Source organism: Ranitomeya variabilis, chromosome 5 (assembly GCF_051348905.1).
Source record: "Ranitomeya variabilis isolate aRanVar5 chromosome 5, aRanVar5.hap1, whole genome shotgun sequence".
Lineage (NCBI taxonomy): Eukaryota > Metazoa > Chordata > Amphibia > Anura > Dendrobatidae > Ranitomeya > Ranitomeya variabilis.
Genome location: NC_135236.1, coordinates 20,317,524 through 20,339,165, shown reverse-complemented (window position 1 = coordinate 20,339,165; position 21,642 = coordinate 20,317,524). Strand labels below are relative to the sequence as shown.

Sequence of the window (21,642 nt, the reverse complement as noted above, 5' to 3'; positions counted from 1 at the left end):
GAGCTCCAGATGGAGCAATGGAAGCTTTAATGGTAAAACAAGAAAAGCAAAAACAAACAGTATAAGAGACCCAGCAATGAATAGACCATTAAGTACAGTTGAGTAGACATAGTGAAGCAGCCCAGCTGAGTTTGTCACAGACTCCAGGGCAAAGTTGACATCAGTAGAACAAAGTTGACTCGGTGATAGCAGAGCTTTGATTGTGACAGAATTTAAAGCAGACCATATAGCATGAGACAAAGTCACTGGCAAAGTGCTGGAGAAGAGATACGTTTCACTATTAGATTCAGTGATTTGAAACTAAGAGGTTTGCTCCAGCACACTCTGTTTTGAGAGCTGATAATCAGCCAGTTTAAGGACTGGATTTTTGTGGACAACCATAGACCGGGTGGGATGTTGTCCACCTAATCTCTACCCCAGGGTGTGGTCTGTGGTTTAAATAGTCGGCATCTTGAGGCATTCAGTGCTCAATGTATCTAGAGAGGCTAACTTCAGAGAAGTTTTTGTGCGTGTGCTCACTTGAACTGTGCATTTTGCTAACCGTGCACAGGTGGATCCCCATACCACAAGGACTGTGCTTTGTGTTACCACTTTGTTATGTTTTTCAGATTTTGCCCAAAGAGCCATGTTTATTATAACTTTACTATGGTTCATTCTACACATATAATAAACCAGTGAAGATCTTAGAGACAGTGTACCTGTGTCTACCACTATGTACCACTGAGTGAGCCGATTTACCTCACGAATTATAGAAGTGTTGGCTCAGAGACAGTAGGCCTGAGTTTGTCAGAGTTTGATTCAGAACTAACAGTGGTATTGCAGATCTCACTTGGCAGTAGCTTGTTGCATAGAAGAACTTTACGAAGATAATTGTGGAAATAGCAAGATTGTGAATTGGACTAAATACCCTGACGACACAGAGGTGTGTCGGGTTGTCATGGCAACCTTGTGCACAGGGGACCAAGGTGAGGTGGTGTCAGATGGATTTCATTGCCGAGGAAACCTATCTTGTAACCCTCACATTGTGTTAGGGCTAGCGGAACGCACCAAGTAAATAGAGATGTTTATTATTGGTGCGTTCGCAGCCCGGGGTCCACCGTGCAGGAGGAACCTGCTGCTAGTGAATGGTGGCACTATTTGGCGGTATAAGCGAACTCTGTTACTTCACAGAGTCGCTGTGAAAGGAAAGCACTGCGCCCTGTTTTACTAACAGGAGCACAAGCTTGCTGCCGAGCTGATAGCAGTCTGTGGTCATGCAGACACACAATCTCCTCACCGGAGGTGCCGGTATTCTAGGGGCTTATTTCAGCCGGGTCCCTGAATACATACACAACACACAATCTCCTCACCAGAGGAGGTGCCAGTATTCTAGGGGCTTATTTCAGCTGGGTCCCTGAATACATACACAACACATAATCTCCTCATCGGAGGTGCCGGTATTCTGGGGGCTTATTTCAGCCAGGTCCCTGAACACATACACACATAACCACACTGGCACAAAGCACATAACATAGATTGATACTAGCGCATGGCCATGCGGTCATGCAAACCTTTTATAGCTGCAGCAACTACAGGACCTTCCCAGAAGGACCAATGGGAGGCTGCCACAGAACTTGAACAACTTCAGGACCTTCCTAGAGGACCAATGGGAATTGCTGCAGTACCTGAGCATGTGATCCTTGATCTCCAATGAGAGATCTTACCCTGGGCATGCTCAGAAGGGCAAAAGTAGGACTTAGTCCCAAAGATGTCTGCTTGCCGCTGACCAGTACTGGCTACAATGGCAGAAGCTGGAACGGCAGCAGTAACCCTTTGCACAGTGTCAGACTGAGCAAGACACTGGGACTGATGCCTCCGCTGAGCAGACTCCACTGCGGCAGGAGAAGAATGGGAGACGGAAATGGCTTGAGATTCCCCATGTGCAGAGGCGGGAACTCAACCCCTAACGCATTGTCTCATGTGACGAATAGGAGACTTTCATGTGTGGTACCTATTGTAGGCCAAAAAACATAAAATGCAGCAGAAAGAAAAGAGAAGAAGACCTCCCTCTCAGCTTTAGATGGGTTGAAGTTTAGGCCAGGCAAAAAACAATAGACAAAACTAAAAAATGAGGTTGGACAATAACAGAGTAACCAAATCAAACCTTAGGACGCGTTATTGGTCCTAAAAGATTTAAAAAATGATATCAATGACTAAAAATGCACTAAGAGTCTGGAGGCCATAAAAAGGGGAGTAACGAATGATCATGGCACGGGGGATAACTTTTGTCCCATTCTCTTTCTAGCAGGAGTTACTATGAAGCTATAATAATTATAAGATAAAACATTTTAACCAATGTAAGTCAACATTTTAAATGTATTTAATAATTGTATTCTCCAGATATGGATTTACTTTCATTACAATTTAATAAAGCACAGGAGAATATCCAAGACTCCCCTGTAGCCCCAACAGATTATTTTTTTCTGCATTAAACTATAAATGTAATAGATGTAGGATGAACAAATAAGACCTCGGAAACCTACAAGACATCTGCCATACGGTACATGTAAGTCTTAGTTATTATCTATCTACACCAATAACAAAAATCATTCATTTATTTAGATCCAGATTGAAAGTAAAGTGAAAATATTCTTCTAATCCTTCTTGGGGAATGCTCGCAACAATCAATGAATTGAAGACAACATAATAATAATTTGCAATGTAACATCTCCAAAAGATCACTTATTTCCAAGACCAATCTCCCATCCCAATGTCTTTCTGCGATGGATTTCCAGTTCTATATTTTGTGGAGAATGTCCATTCTCTAAGAAGTCATTCAACTTGCTACTCTTGTTGATTTTCATGTGTATGTTATTTTACGATATTAACCATGAAGGATAACAGAATGGAGGAAACCTTTTCAATGACATCGGAGTCGTTTACCCACTGATAACGCTGAGTCTAGTGGTGTATACCAGGGGTGTCAAACTGCATTCCTCGAGGGCCTCAAACCATGCGTGTTTTCAAGATTTCTTTCTCATTGCACAAGGTGCTGGAATCATTCTGTGCAGGTGATTAAATGATCACCTGTGCAATACAAGGAAATCCTGAAAACATGACCTGTTTACAGCCCTTGAGGAATGCATTTTGACACCCCTGGTGTATACTGTCCATAAAAACATTGCTCCATCCTGTTAGAAGGTGAGTGTCCTTGCATGTAAATAAAATATAACATACGGATATCATTTTTTAGGCTATGTTTCAACAAAATATTTCCATGATTACAAAAATAAATCTCTTGGGATTTCACAGCTCGCAAAATCTGAATTACTTACTCTTTACTATACTTCTCCTGATTTATTGTGTTACACTATGTGGAAATTTCCTCATGGTAGCACTGGTGACGTTCAGCACAGATCTACACCAACCCATGTACTTCTTCCTCACGCAGTTGTCCATAGCGGACCTCTTATTGACCACAGATATTGTCCCAATCATGCTCCATAATCTATTCCACAAAGTTGGGGAAATTTCTTTTTTTGGCTGCATTGCTCAGTTTTATGTATTTGCCTTCTGTGAGTGTTCAGAATGTCTTCTTCTGACAGTAATGTCTTATGACAGATATTTGGCCATCTGTAACCCGTTACGGTATGGCACCATCATGAGTCTGAGTTTATGCCTAAAACTGGTCATCATTAGTTGGGTACTTAGTTTTTCTATTTCGACAGTTGAAATAGCATCAACATCCTCATTAGAATTTTGTGGACCAAATGACATTGACCATTTCTTCTGTGACCTGCCTCCAATTCTTGAGCTCTCATGTTCAGATATCAGTGGAGTTCAGCTGGAGATTATGTTGACCGGTGTCCCAGTTCTTCTCTTCCCCTTTATAGTCATTATAATATCCTATACTTACATAATATTTGTCATACTAAAGATTCCATCAGCTACCGGTAGACAGAAAACTTTCTCCACCTGCAGCTCGCATCTTATTGTGGTCTCCATTTTCTATGGGACATTGTTTGGTGTTTATGTTCTTCCAACCAAAGGACAGTCATTAAACATAGCAACATTTCTATCATTAATGTACACGGTTGGGACACCGTTGATGAATCCTGTGATATATAGTTTAAGAAATACACAAATAATGAAAGCTTTTGGCCGATTTAAATGTAATTTCTTGCTTAAGATATATAAAAACGTGTTTTGAAAATTGATATTGTCAGATTTGATTGCAAAGATGGCATTTCTTTAAAATTAGTTTTTACTCTATTTTTGTCTATAAGTTTTGTCTGTTTTGTTCTCTTAATATAAATATTATATAGCAACAGAACATTTTAATGTAACTTTCAATTAATAACCAGCACTTAGTCCCATGTTCAAGCATTATGGTTTGATAAAATTCAAAGTCAGCAGTACTAATTAGCTATATTTAACACCGAGCAAAAACTAATGTAGATATATGAAAGATCTACTGTTAAAGATTTCACTAGTTTTAAATGCAATTGCAGATAAAGGTAAAGAAAAAAGTTTAACAGGACTTTGTGCTGACTTTTAATTGGGAGATTCTAGAATCCAAGAATGTTAGAGTTGGAAGGGACCTCAGGGGTCATCTTGTCCAACCCCCTGATCAAAGCAGGAGTCACTAAATCATCCCAGACAGATGTCTGTCCAGCCTCTGTTTGTAGACTTCCATTAAAGGAGAACTCACCACCTCTCGTGGCCGCCTGTTCCACTCATTGATCACCCTCACTGTCAAAAAGTTTTTTCTAATATCTAATCTGTATCTTCTCTTTTTCAGTTTCATCCCATTGCTTCTCATGTTTTCATGTGCCGATGAGAATAATGATGATCCCTCTACACTGTGACAGCCCTTCAGATATTTGTAGACAGCTATTAAGTCTCCTCTTAGCTTTGTTTGTTGCAGCTAAACATTCCCAGATCATTTAACCGTTCGACGTAGGACATACTTTGCAGTCCACTCACCATCCTGGTCGCTCTTCTCTGAACTTGCTCCAGTTTTTCAATGTCTTTTTTCAAATATGGTGCCCAAAACTTGACCCAATATTCCAGATGATGCCTGGCCAAGGAGGAGTAGAGGGGGAGAATTACTTTATGTGATCTAGATGATCTAGCTTTATGAAGGTGAGCTGAAAAAAATCCTGAAAAACATCCCAATATCAATATCATGGCAGTCAAGAAAAGGAGAGCCGGATGAGAGCAGCAAGTGGACACGATGTAGATTTATTGAACTGACATTAAACATTATTAGGCAACTGATGAGGTTCCGGAATCAGATACATGTTTGATATGTTCTGTGATGATGTCACTCTGCATTCCAGCATGCAGTGCTATCAGCAAGGTTAGGTGGACATATTGCCTGTTCTGTCTCATGTGCAAGTTAATGAGGGCACAGTACAGACATTTTTCTAATGATCTTTCAACACTTAGTCCTGGACGGTGGACATTATCTATTTGTCTATTCGAAAGAAGGTTTAATCATAATCCTAAACACAGATTCTTTACTTTAAGAGCAGTGGGGCTATGAAAATCTCTGCCACGTGATGTTGTAATGATTGACTCAACCCTATAATTCAATAGAAGCCTGGAAATCTTTCCTATTAAATATAATACTGTACGTTATGAGCATTGGATTCTGTGATGGGGCGTTAATCCAAGGAACTCATCTGATTCCTGTATGTGGAGTCAAAAAGGAATTTCTCCCCTAATATGGAGCGATTAGTGTCAGTCCCATGTGGTTTTTGCCTATCTCTGGATCTACACATTAGGTTAAAGGTTGAACTCAATGGACTTAAGTCTACGTTCTATGAAACTAAGGATTTGTAATAATGAACTGTAGAATTGCAAAAATGATGTGTTTCAAAAATAAGAATTGCATGTTTTCTAAATGTCTGTGCACAGAGTTCACTGGTAGCAGAGATATAATGGTTTATAAGACAATTATTAATGACCTCAATATAGAAAATGTGCTCTATGTAAATGGGTGACACCATAGTAAAAATAAATAATGACATAAGTCTAGTAACACAGAAGAAAATGAATGAAAAACTGACAAAATAATAAACAAACTAAAAAGACAAAGAGAAAAAAATAAAGAATTCTAGAAGAATACTAAAACGTTAAATTAGTGAAATAAGCAAATCAAATTATTGAATAATACAACATAATCAAATTAAAAAATATTTTTTTAAAGCCTTGATTATTTAATCATTCTGCATGATACAACTCATTTTGCATGAGCTATGGGCGCTCAGTTATTATTTTTTTCCTGTCACATAAAATGTGCGTCACCCTTCCTCCACCAGTTACATCACATAATCTTATCTGATTTTGTTCCATCAGTAATTCTACTTGGATAATTAGTAAATCTGGAAACTATGTCTAAAGCTATCAATTCTCCTAGGTACAGTTGCTCATAACTTGTGCAATTAAATTAGTAAGAGTGACAAGTTTAATAGTTGCCAAAGTTTTCGAAAAGAAGACACAAGTCGGTTGAGTTCGATTTATAATCTAAGACTGTAACATGTAACATTTTTCCAAATTACTTTCATTCACCTGCCAATGATTAAATGGACATCTACTTTCCTGACTGTCCCTTGATTGTCTTTTACATCATTCTTCGGCACTGATCGCCCATACTCAGTCAGACATTTACTCAATGTCTTTAATGTCATTTATACTGTAGTACTGCTGGTGTCACGGCTGCCGTTACTAGACCTAAATTACCACACATATCCTTCCATACAATGAAGCACAGTGGGAGCCAGGAGATGTATCATTGGCCTTGGCTCAGCAGTGGCTGAGGCAAGCGGTGGTAGATAGTTAGGATGGTGCCAGCCTAATTATCTACCATCCCCTGCCACCACCACTGCTGAGCCAAGGCCAATGACGCATCTCCTGGCTCCCACTGTGCTTCATTGTATGGTTGCTGCTATTGCTGCCATGGATGGACATATTTTGCAGGCAGTTTCTTGCCTACCTCTTCCAAATTATTTACCATGTGGCTTCAACCACTGCCACTAAACAGTCATGGCAGCCACACATCTCCTGGATGCCCAATGTGTTTTATAGACAGTACTGCTGATGCAAAATGTTCTCCTTTAAGGATGTGCATACATGAAAAAGCTGCCTAATAGGACCAATTTTTGGAAATTCTTGGTGACAAGCTTTTGCTTCTTCTTCACTTTGAAAACAGCTAGTCTGCTCTTGCTCAGTAAAAAATGGTTAATTATTGAAAAGCTTGTTAAAAAGCCTTTATAATTGCTTACTTTGTGAACAGCAAATTTGTTGTAGATTATAAAAAGGGAATTTTTTTCACTTCTACTTGAGAAGCCATTACTTCTTCATGTTTAAAACAGCACAGTAGAAATTAGTAGATATATTTGAGGAGAATGAAATTCTTCCCAAGTATTACAAAAATCCATATTTGCAAAGATGCAGATTATTTTTAGTTCACTTACATTCGAATTCAACAAAATGGTGGTTGCGGGAAGTGGTTAAAATGTTCTGAACTGTAAAGGGACATCAAAAGGTTAATAAACAAAAAAATGCTTGCGCTCACTTTACCACTCTCCTGTCCGATCCTCTTTCCAAATTCTTACTGTCACTGCAAAAGCTTACAGTGCCTTGAAAAAGTATTCATACACTGTGAACACTTCCAAGTTTTTTTAATTAAAACCCACAAACTGAAATTTATTTTGGGGGTATGTTATATGATGGAACACTAAATAACAAGTATTTGTACATATTGGTGACGTGTACATTAAATAGTTTTTTCATTATTTTAAAAATATAAATCTGAAAATTGAGAGGTGCATTTGTATTAAGGCACCCATGAGTCAATACTTTTTAGGATAACCTTTCTCTGCAATTATTGGTGGGGTCTTTTGGGGTCTATCTCTACCAACTTTGCACATCTAGAGGTGACATTTTGTCGCTTATTCTTTGCACACTCGCTCTTGCTCAGTGAGATCGGATTGAGACGTCTGTGATCAGTAATTTTCAAGTCTTGATACAGATGGGAGTGGGATATCGGTCCGGACGGTGACTGCGCCATTCACTCACAGGAATATGCTCTGATCTAAACCCTCCATTGTAGCTCTGCCTGGATGTTTAGGAACATTTTTGGACGGTGAGCCTGCACCCCAGCTTCCATGCCTCTAACAGGTTTTCCTCCAGAAATGCCTTGTATTTAGCTCCATCCATCTTCACATAATCTCTGACCAACTTTCCTGCCCCTGCTGAAGAAAAGCATCTCCACAGCATGGTGCTGAGGCTTCCATGATTATTGATGAGGATATTGTTTTAAGGGTGATGTGCCATGTTAGTTTCCCCCCACACATAGTGTTTTGCATTTAGCCTAAAAAGTTCAACTTTGGTCTTATCTGATCTGAGCATCTTCTTCATGTTCACTGTGTCACTTACCTGTTACAGCTCTCTACATAAATGGATCAATTTTGAACAGCGTGTGAAAAAGTTTTCTTTTCTGCATTTAAAAAAGAGCAACGCCTTTGTACTCCCCAAACAGGGAAAATGTTGGCACCACCTTATGTTAAATGCCATGGCTTCTCCTGCACCACCTGCATACAAACATGTTACAGTACCTGGCCATGGACAATGAGCACACAAGAGTTGGCATCCACCTATCTATCTGTCTATCTATCTATCTATCTATCTATCTATCTATCTATTTATTGTGGGGGTTTAAAGATTAGTACTGTATATACGTTTTTAGAGAAAGTGAAATAACACTATTTTCCAGATATATAAAAATATCAAATACATTTTTTTAAGATGAATAAACGCAAAAAAGATAACAGTAAAGGCGTTCTTCATAAAATCGCAACATAACATGAAAATCAGTGCAGAAACAATGAAAGACTGCAATGGCAATATATCATAGAGCCATGAGATGTAAAAGATAAATAAGAAATGTTTTGCTAAAAAAATAAATTGATAACATATAACATCCTAAGGCAGTTTTGAAAGGCATATATTACCAACCCATATGATCTAGTTAATGCAAGGTGAAAACAGTAACTGCTTTAAGGGGAACCTGTCACCAGGTTTGGCCAATATGAGATGCAGCCATCACCTTTCAGGGATGATATACAGCATTCTATAATGCTGTATATCTTCCCCCAATCTGACCTCTAAGAAAAATAACTTTTATTATACTCACCTGAGGGGCGGTCTGGTCCAATGGGTGTCGCTCTTCTTTGTCTGGCGCCTCCTTTCTTCTTGTGATGCTGCCCTCAGCTTGCTTCTTCTCAGCACAGTGCTCCTATGCACATTTCGAGTTGGCTTCCTCGGATAGCTGTCTATATATCTTCTTGCGGTGAATATACTGTACACCTACAAATAGACTCTTGCGCCCCTTGTCACCCCTTTTACATTTTTTTCCGATATCCCGGCAAAACCTAGTGACAGGTTCACTTTAACAGAGCAAACCTTTAAAGATTTTATTCGGCGTGATTAGTCGAGCATTTAGACGTTCGTCGAACATGTTCGCCAAACATGTCTAAGCCACAAAAAATTCAATGGGAGGCCAAACCAAACAAATACTCAACACCTTAAGGGGTGACAAAAAGCTTCCCAAACACATAAAATTATGGTCAGACACCATGAAAAGTGGCATCAATTGACCCACAATAGAATTTTGAAAATAGCACAGCAGCAGTCAGCCATGGGCCATGCATGAGGTATCAGGGTCTAGACCAGCATTTACAGCTATGAATTGAATTTGAAATGAGAACCTGGTGGGTAAGGTAGCAGTATAAGCCTTCTTAATTGCAAGCCCTGATACCTCATGCAACACTTCTAAATTGTTTTTTTTTCAGCCACACTCAGATGGCACAAACATCAGTTTCATGCAGTTCTGTTTGTACAAAAACATAAGGAACATAAAACAGGTAGTTGACTCAAAGTTTTCATGGTCAGGACATGGTTAATGTCCTGTCAGGGTTAATTTTGCCAGCCTCTTTCCCAAAATGGGAGGGGTATTTATACTCGCTCCTAACCTGGTTTCTCTGTCAGCTATAGATTCTGTTTGTCTGTATGCGTGACTTTTGGAGTGTGTGTCCGGCTTGCATAGCGTTGTCTTGCTTTCCGTGCTTTACTCTGTTTGTGTTCCTGGCTACTGAACTCTGGCTTTGCTTCTGACGATCCCCTGTCTCTCCGTTTTGGTACCTCGTAATCTCCTGGCTACGACCTCTGCTTGTTTGATTATTCTTTAGTGCTTGTCCCTTCTCTGTTTCCCAGGTGTCTGGCTCCACCCCCTTTCCTCCTCCCACTCTGTCACATGGTCTAAGGTCCTGTTCATTACCTGTACACTCTGTTTCATGTCAAAGGTCCTGTGGGTTCAGGTTAGTAACTTGGCGTCTTGCTCAGCTGCTGTGTGCAGCTTCCCCTGCAGCATTGATACCCGGGCGCCGTGACAAAAGTAAGTGCAGGCCTGCCTGTCTGGATACCCTACTTACACAGGCAAACTACCAGATGGTGAGCCAACTTGGAGTCTCCACATTTCAAAAAATTATTGTCACACAACACTAAAGTGGCTTCAATTTCCACAGAGTAGAAATACTATAATACATCTTTCACTACGTATCAGACTCTATTCTGCTGGTGCACAGACTGGTCTAAAAAATGTGTAAAAGACTCATAGAAATTGCTTATGCCACTTTCACTGCTGCTGCTAATATCTTTGCAATGACAACTTGACATTCCTAGGGTTGGTCGTCTAGAGCTGTGTTGCCCACTGTGTGTCTCACTGCTGTCTTGAGGAATACCACTCTTAAGATTGTCTACAAGTGTGTTTCGATATTCCAACCTGCCTCCATCCCTTTCCAATGGGGGAATCATCTGGCTAAATTTGCTGTTGTAGTCTGCCATATTTTGAGTTGAAGATAGTGCAGCAAGAAGCCGCTCATAAGTCAGTAGCTTCCATATGTTTTTTAGTGGCAGATTAGCACTCAAGGCAGCTTCCTACATCCCCTCATAAAAACCATGGACAACAGAGAGGGTATCATTATCCTTTTCATCTCCTGACTGTTATGCGTCAATCACTTCTAACTCCTTCTCCTCCTACTCCTACATTTGTTCATCAGCTCCTGAACTTTCACTAACAGTTTGTCTGGTACCATGAGCTACCCTTGATCGCTGTGAGCCACCCTTTAATGACACCCACCTGAGTGACGACAGTCTGGAAATTTGAGATATTGTTATCCCTTCCGCATCATCGTCTGCTTCCACCTCTTCCTCTGGGACCTCTGTCTCCTCACGCAGATTTTTCAAAGAGTGTTTCAGCATGAAGATGACCGGAATAGTGATGCTAATGATGGCTTTGTCAGTGCTAACCATCTCATTAGCCATTTCAAAACTGTGCAGAACTCTTTCTTCTGCGTCCACTCCTCAAGCAAGATTTGCAGCATGTCCGAACTGCATTGGCCCAGGCTATACAAAAGGACCTACTGCATCAAGGCTCGTTGCTACTGTCATAGTCACTGCAAAATGTGCAGAGTGGAATTCCAACATTCGGAACATCACAAATAAAACAGTTATCTGGTAGGCCAAAAGACCTTTGTAGCGATGCAAGTCAATGACCTGAGGGGTGCAATCGTGTGAAGTGAGCAAACAATGACCTTGCTTTCTGCAACAGCACATCAAGGCTGGGATTGCTGTGCCTGTGCCACCAGGTTGAGAACATGAGCCATGCAAGGCACGTGTGTGAGGTTGCCATGGCAAGGGCAACCATCAGGTTTGAACTGTTATCTCATGCGTCCTTCCCTGGCTCCAGGTTCAGTGGAGATAGCCATTGCTCTAACTTTGCCTGAATAGCTGTCCAGAACTCTTGAGCTGTTTGACTGCGATCTCCAAGGCATATTACTTTGCACACTGTCTGATTGAGGTGAGCCATGGCTGTGCAGTACAAAGGTGGGGGGATTCTATCTGCACTGTTTGAATGTGAGTCTGATTAAGGGAGAGGTTAAGGGCACAGGTGGAGGCCCTAGAGGAGGTGGAGGAGCCAGTGGAGAAAGTGTTAGATGCAGAGGTTTGCCCCGCAAGCCTTGTGGATATAAAAGATTGTGGAGCAGCCAATTGACAGCCTACTCCCACAGTCACCAGAGTCACCCAAAGCCCAATCAGGGAGATGTAACGCCCTTGCCCACATTTCTTCATCCAGGTGTCAGTGGTGAGGTGCACCCTGGCAGACATAGATTTTTTCAGGGAATGGAAGATCTTGTCTGTGGCATGCTAGTGTACTACAGTCATAGCTTTCTTGTAGAAATAATGGCAAGTGGGCAACTGGTACTGGAGGACTGCGTCCGACATCAATTTTCGGAAACCATCTGAATCCACAAACAGAAAAGCAGCATTTCCGTGGCCATCAGATATGAGAAGTTCGAGTTTAATCTCTCAGTTTTGTCTTGTCTAGTAGGAAACCAAGGTTTGACTGCTGTGCTGAAAGTGAGTTTGGAGAACAGGACAAACTGCTGGACTGGGAGTGAGGTGCAGGTGGAAATGTTATGGTGGATTGAGAAAGATATGTTGTCTTAGTTAACACAAAAGTAGCAGTAATGTCCACTTCCATAACAGCTGACAGGCTCTCACTCACCCCTACTGTAGAAGATAAACAAGTGGAGTTTCTACAGCCAGAGACCTGTGTGAGAAGACGTGGCACATTGACGGTGGAGGAAGATGCAGCAAATGTGGTTGATGGAATGGCTGGTGGTTGGTGATGCCAGCTAGTGTGCATTTTAGAGCAGTGAGATTCCCACACTAAGGAATGTTGATTGCACATGTGCAAGCCCATGCATGTAGTTGTCAAAATATTGCAATTTTTTACTTTACTGAGTTTTTTTTGCAAATTTGGCAGATAACATGAGTTGGGTTATTCGTTGTGGTCTCAAAAAAAGGCCAGGCTAGGCCACCCTTGCCACCTCTACAAACTTCACACTTGCAACCGGTGCTAGCCTCATCCTGAGTTGGGTCTGAGGATGCAATGCTTGTCGTGGTTGCGCGACTTTGCGCCTGTGTGGGAAGATGCAATGTAACCTCCCTGTCTTCCTCCTCCTCCAACTCCTCTGCTGAGCTACTCAGAAGCATACCACTGGGTTTACACCAAGTGGGATCTACAATCTTATCTTCATTTTCTCTGTTCTTCCACTCCTCATCCTGAGAGTCACCCACCTCCTCTTCCTGCCCTGACACCACAGAACAGACTACGTGCACCTCTGATATCTGAGTCTCATCAGGATTACCTCCAGCCTTGATGGTTATCATCTGCTGATGAGGGTCTGGATTCTGCTCAGACTCTACTTCGTCTGGTCCCCAGATCCAACATGAAAAACTTTTGGGCATCGTTGCAGCTGCTTTCCTCCTCAGGATTCTGTGAATCTTTGGAACAGACCTCCGATGCCTATGGAATAGAATGTCTGAACAGCTTTGCAGAATGGCCCATCCGTGGGTCCCCACAGTCAGTTTGATGTTTGTGATGCAGGGGGAAACAAGGGTGATTGGGGTGCAACCTTTGAGGATTGTGCTGTGTTTGAGGTTTAGGTGGAGGAAGAGGAGGAGAGGCCACTTGATGCAGCGCTTGCCATTCACTGGAGCATAATCTCTTTCTGGCCTTCATCTACAAGGTGTACCACTGTGCGGCTGCCAAAGAAAGTGAGTGGAGTAGCCCATCCAGTTTATATGTTGTCAGTGGTCTTTGGATAGGGTAACACGGTGTTTGTTCAGTTGAGCTTTCATCAACATTAACACCCATCCCACGTACACGACGAACACCAAAGCTATTCACCCTTCCACCATGACCTCGCTTTTTCACACTCATTTTGAATGTAGCCTTCCCCTCTTGTAACCTGCTTTTTAACAAACATAATGCCTGCAGATGCCAGGCACCTATCAACAAAGGAAGAATCACTATTTTTCTTGTTAGATACTGTAATATGTCTAAACAACCTGACAATTTTCATTTGGAGATCTGGCCTGATGATTTGTCACTGAAACACAGTTTTATCACTAATGATTTGGATTTGCCAATTAGGCCTCCTCGATGCATCCTAATATTAGGCCTAATGATTTTTAAGTGGAAATCTGGCCTTCTGATTGGCCACTGAATCACAGTTTTATCACAAACAATTTGAAGTAGCTAGTCGAATGCTGTAATATCGATTTCACTCAGGACAGGATCATTTTTATATGGTTAGGGAAATGTGACTATGGCAGCCAATGACAGAAAACCTGGTGTCATGACATTATGCATGGTTTCTACACCCTGATTGGCTGCCGGAATCAATACACATAAAGTTAAAGGGAAAAAAATAGCATGCCGCCTATTTAATCTCTTCACATCCCCTCATCTCATCAAACACGTCCCTCCATCACCCCGCTCATCATACAGCACCAATATCCTAGCCAAAATACTAACATAAGCATTAGTGGAAATGCAATGATTTACCGAACTGTGACTGACTTTTGCCGACTTTGAAGAAAAATGCTCGTGAAAGCAAATATGAATCTAAATGTGCTACGTTCATGCCGAATTTGAAATTGGTTAACATTTTCCAAACAAGTCCTCTCATCTCTAGTTCTAACCATACTAACCTACATAATAAATTTTACTTTGAAGAAAATTTATTTTCCGTCTGATGCTTTACATTACTTAACAAATGAAATGGTGTCATTAAAAATTACACCTCATCCAGTAACAATATATTCCTCATTTTGTTATATGATGAAAAATTAAAAGCAGTATGTAGACAGTGATGAGAAACTAGATTAACCGATCCCTATTAGGGATGAGCGGAGCTCATCTCTAGCCCCTATCAAATCAGTGGATAAAATTAAATAAATACTAAAAAACTATAATACTAAAATTCAACTATAGACTTTTTTATAGAAAAGTTGTAGCTTTCAATTTATTTTAATATTTTTTTACAGCTGCACTTATATTGTTATTCCTTAGACTTTATATAATTGGGTTGATAAAAGGAGTGAATACAGTATATAACAGTGATAGGATTTTACTGATATTTACAGTTTGCTCTTTTGTTGGTAAATCGTAAACACTGTACATGGTCCAGTAGAATATGGAGACCACAATGAGGTGGGAGCTACAGGTGGAGAAGGCTTTCTGTCTACCGGTACTGGATGGGATCTTTAATATTGCCGAAATAATTTTGGCATAAGATATAATTATTATTATAGTTGGAAATATTACTGAAGGAGTACCTAACAATGTGATTTCAAGGTGAACAATGGAAGTATCAGAGCAGGCAATGTCCAGTACAGGATTCATGTCACAGAAAAAATGGTCAATTATATTGGGTCCACAAAATGTTAGCATTGCTGTTGTGATTGAGTCAATTAATGCAATTGAAAAGCCAAAACCCCAAGAGATGATGGCCAACTTTATACAACAAGTCCTTGTCATTATGGTAGCGTAACGTAGAGGATTACAGATGGCCACGTATCTGTCATAAGACATCACTGCAAGAAGAAGACAATCAAATGCCTCTGAGGCACAGAAGATATAAAGTTGGGTGATACAGTCAATAAAATAAATGGTCCCCCCATTATGTAGAAGGATTTGAAGCATTTTGGGAACAATATTAGTGGCCATCAAGATGTCACTGATGGACAGTTGTGAGATGAAGAAGTACATTGGAGTGTGGAGGTTCTTGCTGATGGACACTAAGAAGATGATCAGAAAATTCCCCCAAATTGTCCCATAATAAATCAACAGGAAAAGACAGAATTGGAAAATTCTTAAATATTTACTGGCTTGAAATCCCAAAAGGAAAAAAATCTGTGATCACTAGTGTTGAGTGATACCATCGGAAAGTATCGGCCGGTACCGTCAAAGTATCGGATCTAATCTGATACCGATACCCGATACCAATACAAGTCAATGGGACTCAAGTATTGGACGGTATCCCTGATGGTTCCCAGGGTCTGAAGGAGAGGAAACTCTCCTTCAGGCACTGGGATCCATATAAATGTGTAAAATAAAGAATTAAAATAAAAAATAGGGATATACTCACCCTCTGACGCGCCCTGGACTTTACCGCCGTAACCGGGAGCCTTCTTTGCTTCAAATGCGCGCGTTTAATGGTTTCCGTGACGTCACCGCGACGCGACCAATCACAACAAGCCGTGACGTAATTTTCAGGTCCTGATGCCTAATTCTAGGCATTCAGGATTTGAAAATTACGTCACGGCTTGTGATTGGTCGCGTCGCGGTCACATGGGCGACGCGACCAATCACAAGCCGTGACGTCACGGGAGGCAGTAAACGCGCGCATTTTAAAATTACGTCACGGCTTCTGATTGGTCGCATGCCGCCCATGTGACCGCGACGCGACCAATCACAAGCCGTGACGTAATTTTCAAATCCTGAATGCCTAGAATTAGGCATCAGGACCTGAAAATTACGTCACGGCTTGTTGTGATTGGTCGCGTCGCGGTCACATGGGCGGCACGTGACCAATCAGAAGCCGTGACGTCACGGAAACCATTAAACGCGCGCATTTTAAGCAAAGAAGGCTCCCGGTTATGGCGGTAAAGTCCAGGGGCCTCCGGACAGGTGAGTATATCCCTATTTTTTATTTTAATTCTTTATTTTACACATTTATATGGATCCCAGGGCCTGAAGGAGAGTTTCCTCTCCTTCAGACCCTGGGAACCATCCACTAAAAACTTCCGATTCCGATTCCCGATACCACGAAAGTATCGGATCTCGGTATCGGAATTCCGATACCGGCAAGTATCGGCCGATACCCGATACTTGCGGTATCGGAATGCTCAACACTAGTGATCACAGTCACATTGTTTCCCTGTGTTTAGAAGGAAGATAGACAAGAGAAGATTAATCAGTATTTGTCAAAATCAAGTCATCTGGATAACACTCGCACTAGTTAATATGATGTTGGATTTAGCTAGCCATTAAATTATTTTCCAGAATACAGGTGCAACTTGAAGGAAGTCTATATCATAAAGCCTTGGGTCAAGCTATTAATCAGCTGGAAATTGTATCCTCAAACACGTATGTGACACATGAAGTTTACATTGAGATACCACGTCGCTAAACTCTTCTGGTTGTCATTTATCTGACAGAATAGAGGTTCAGGCATGTTGAGTTCCCCAACTACCAGAACATAACAAGAAATTGATAAGGTTCCCTATGCAAACACATCTAGCATGTAGAAGGTTTTTTCGTTAAATAGATTTTTAAAAGATATTGGGTCTAAGCTTAAACGCTTTAGTGACCGTGGCAAATTTTTGAAATCTGACCATTGTCACTTTATGTGGTAAATGTAATAACTCTGGAACGCTTCAAAAAATCCCAGTGATTCTAAGAATGTTTTTTCGTGGCACATTATTATTTATGCTAATGGTATTTTTAGGTCAATATTTTTTGTGTTTATTTACAAAAAATATGAGAAATTTGAAACATTTTTTTTTAAAATGTAGTAATTTTGAAACTGTGAATGCTTATCCCTTAATTTTGAAACTGTGAATGCTTATCCCTTTAATCCAGATGGTCATACCCTAGAAAAACATTAATAAATAACATTTCCCACATATCGGCTTTACATCGGCACCATTTGTAAAATGTTCTTTTATTTTGTTAGCATTTTAGGAGGTTTAAAATTGTGGCAGCAATTTTCATTTTTTTTCAAGGAAATTTACAAAATTTATTTTTTAAGGATCTATCCTGGTTTGAAATTACTTTGAGGCTCTTATATATGGGGAATCCCCAAAACTGATACCATTTTAAAAAAGCACACCCTGACATACTGAAAACTGCTGTCAGGTAGTTTATTAATCCTTCAGTTGCTTTCCAGGAATCAATGCAAAGTGACATGACAGAAATGAAAAAAGTATATTTTTACCACCTAAATGTCACTTCATCAAGCTATGACTTGCCTACTAGGACATATCATATGAAGGGAGTAATCACTGGAGAATGACATCATGGTCAGAAGAATACAAAGAACAAGCCACAGGGAAAGACCAATAAACCGATCCCTTGATACTATCAAGGTACCAGTGCAGAAGAGCCTGGTGGACCTATCCAGCATGCAGAAGATCGATCTTCCTACAGAGCATTGATCCATCACACTGCCGTGGCTCGATATTGAGCTGAATGCCATAAAATAAAATATTCCTGAAAATTTCTGTCCACATACACATTTTGTTGTAAAAATAACAAAACGTGCTTTCTACAAACACCTTGGCTCCCATCCTGAGTTTCTATGCCTGTGCTGGTGTCAGTTGCTTTTCAATCGTTCTGATGTTGTGTAAACAGTGCTGTAGCCAATCCTTACAGGTAACTAAAACTGGGGAAGGCATCTATCAATAGTTAATAGATCCCAACGCTTGTGTGCTGGTCACCTAGCGCCTAGCAAATGAGGACACTGCCAGGATAGACATGTGGGGGTGGTGTTCTGGATCACTGTGTTGAGAAACACGTGATGGTTTCTCCGCGGTGTTGGATGTTTTGGTCAATCATCCGTGCCTTTATAGTCTTTCTACTAGGCACTGCTCCTGATAGCCAGTTTCCTACTCCACACTGATGAGGGGCAAAAACCCCAAAACAGCTGTCTGTCTATAGACACCATGCTTGGCATAGGTGGTTTTCCTTTATTGGATGTTTTCCTTTATTGGATGCTGCCCTTCCCTTGGTTGTTCCTTCCCGCGGAAAGGCCTGGCTATTCACTGCCTGCGTTAAGAAACATGTGATGGTGTCTCCACAGCTCCTCTACATGCATTTGCATATTTGGGGGCAGTGTTCTGGATCACTGCGTTGAGAAACACGTGATGGTGTCTCCGCCGTGTTGGATGTTTTGGTCTCCACGAGGTCAATCATCCGTGCCTTTATAGTCTTTCTACTAGGCACTGCTCCTGATAGCCAGTTTCCTACTCCACACTGATGAGGGGCAAAAACCCCGAAACAGCTGTCTGTGGATGGATACCATGCTTGGCATAGGTGGTTTTCCTTTATTGGATGTTTTCCTTTATTGGATGCTGCCCTTCCCTTGGTTGTTCCTTCCCAGGGAAAGGCCTGGCTATTCACTGCCTGCGTTGAGAAACATGTGATGATGTCTCCACAGCTCCTCTACATGTATTTGCATATTTGGGGGCAGTGTTCTGGATCACTGCGTTGAGAAACACGTGATGGTGTCTCCGCAGTGTCGGATGTTTTGGTCTCCACGAGGTCAATCATCCGTGCCTTTATAATCTTTCTACTAGGCACTGCTCCTGATAGCCAGTTTCCTACTCCACACTGATGAGGGGCAAAAACCCCAAAACAGCTGTCTGTGGATGGATACCATGCTTGGCATAGGTGGTTTTCCTTTATTGGATGTTTTCCTTTATTGGATGCTGCCCTTCCCTTGGTTGTTCCTTCCCAGGGAAAGGCCTGGCTATTCACTGCCTGCGTTGAGAAACATGTGATGATGTCTCCACAGCTCCTCTACATGTATTTGCATATTTGGGGGCAGTGTTCTGGATCACTGCGTTGAGAAACACGTGATGGTGTCTCCGCAGTGTCGGATGTTTTGGTCTCCACGAGGTCAATCATCCGTGCCTTTATAATCTTTCTACTAGGCACTGCTCCTGATAGCCAGTTTCCTACTCCACACTGATGAGGGGCAAAAACCCCAAAACAGCTGTCTGTGGATGGATACCATGCTTGGCATAGGTGGTTTTCCTTTATTGGATGTTTTCCTTTATTGGATGCTGCCCTCCCCTTGGTTGTTCCTTCCCGGGGAAAGGCCTGGCTATTCACTGCCTGCGGTGAGAAACACGTGATGGTGTCTCCGCAGCTCCTCTACATGCATTTGCATATTTGGGGGCAGTGTTCTGGATCACTGCGTTGAGAAACACGTGATGGTGTCTCCGCGGTGTTGGATGTTTTGGTCTCCACGAGGTCAATCATCCGTGCCTTTATATGTTTGTACCTGTCACCCATGATCTTCAAATTACTCAAAACCCCTGCCACACTGAGGAGAGTGACAAAGCAAAATGTTCTGCTTCAGGAACTCCCAAAGCCCCTATCTCCCACTAAAAATACCAAACTGTGGATAGTAACTGTATACACCAAAGAACGGTGACCTGCCGGTAGATTCTTGACAATGATTATTAATAGCAAATTCTGCCAGCGCTAAGTAGAATGCATAATCCTCCTGACTTTCAAAGACAAAACACCTTAGGTAAGTCTCAAAATTCTGATTAATGCGCTCGGTTTGTCCATTCGACTGGGGATGTAAGGCAGAGTAAAAGTACAGCTGCAACCCCAGTAGAGAGCAAAATGCCCTCCAGAACTTGGAAACAAACTGGGTCCCCAGATCTGACACCACATCTAAGGGAACACTGTGAAGCTGCACAATCTCATTTCTAAACACTTGAACAAGAGTCTTGGCATTTGGAAGTGCCGGTAATGCGATGAAATGAACCATTTTACTAAACCTATCTACAACCACCAAAGCCACAATCTTGCCTGCAGATACCGGTAGTAATAAAATACATGGAAAAGTGTGTCCATGGCCTGCTAGGAATAGGTAGGGGAAGGAGAGTAGCATACAAATGGGTATGTGATACTTTAGAATGCGTACAGATACTACAAGAAAATACATGTTCAACCACATTCTGATGCAACCCCGACCATCAAAAAAAAGAGAAAGGAAGTCTAGAGTTACCTTACCACCTGCATAACCAGCAAGCATCAAGTTGTCATGTTCCTTAATTATTTTAAGGCCCAGATTAGATGGTGTAAATAATTTTCCTGAAGGGCATGAGGCAGGGGCATCCCCCTGGGCCTCCAACACCTCACCCATCAGCTCAGGGTACAATGCCGAAATGACTACCCCCTTCTGAAAAATTGGGGCTGGGTTCTCTTGGTCACCACCACCAAGGAAGCTCCAGGATAAACCATCAGGTTTGATATTTTTAACCCCTGGATGAAAAAAGCCTTAAAAATTGAACATAGTAAAAAACATGGACCATCTGCTAGGAGTCGAGTTCCCGCTGCTGCACAGGGGGAATCTCGTACCATTTTTGCTGCAGTCTCTCATTCTGCATCAGCCGCAGTGGAGCCTGCTCAATGCAGACATCAGTCCCAGCGTCTTGCTCAGTCTCACTATGTGCAAAGGGTTACTGCTGCTTTTCCAGCTTCTGCCATTAAAGCCAGTGCTGGGCAGCGGCGAGCAGATGCTTTTGGGACTAAGTCCTGCTTTTCCCCTTCTGAGCATGCCAGGGGCAAGATCTCCCATTGGAGATCAAGGGTCACATGCTCAGATACTGCAGCAGATCCCATTGGTCCTCCAGGAAGGTCCTGAAGGTGCTCAACTTCTGTGGCAGCCTCTCATTGGTCCTTCTGTGAAGGTCCTGTACATACTGCAGCTATAAAAGGTTTGCATGGCCGCAAGGCCATGCGCTCATATACACTTGTATATATGTGTGTGTGTTGTGAGTGAAAGTCACTCATTAATCATCCCCTCCCTTGTGTTTGAATGCTCGCGTAAGGAGGATGATTGTAATCTAGCGCCCGACTTTTAACCAACACTGGTACACAAACAGCGTCTATTGCTGTGACCGCCAGTGCGGCGCCATGCGCTATCAACGCGCTTTCCAAAC

At 41.7% G+C, this 21,642-nt stretch overlaps 2 protein-coding genes across 2 annotated transcripts; one reads left to right on the top strand and one right to left on the bottom strand.

The window, feature by feature from the left end:
• Positions 1-3,235: 3,235 nt before the first annotated feature.
• On the top strand, positions 3,236-4,189 carry LOC143774704 (olfactory receptor 11L1-like). Its single transcript, XM_077262467.1, has one exon. The coding sequence runs from the start codon at positions 3,236-3,238 to the stop codon at positions 4,187-4,189; it is 954 nt and encodes a 317-aa protein (XP_077118582.1).
• Positions 4,190-14,971: 10,782 nt separating this feature from the next.
• LOC143774703 (olfactory receptor 10A2-like) lies at positions 14,972-20,465 on the bottom strand. The gene is made up of 2 exons (XM_077262466.1): positions 20,081-20,465; positions 14,972-15,696 (listed from the first exon to the last, which is right to left on the bottom strand). The coding sequence occupies exons 1-2, from the start codon at positions 20,463-20,465 to the stop codon at positions 14,972-14,974; spliced, it is 1,110 nt and encodes a 369-aa protein (XP_077118581.1).
• Between the last annotated feature and the right edge of the window lie 1,177 nt (positions 20,466-21,642).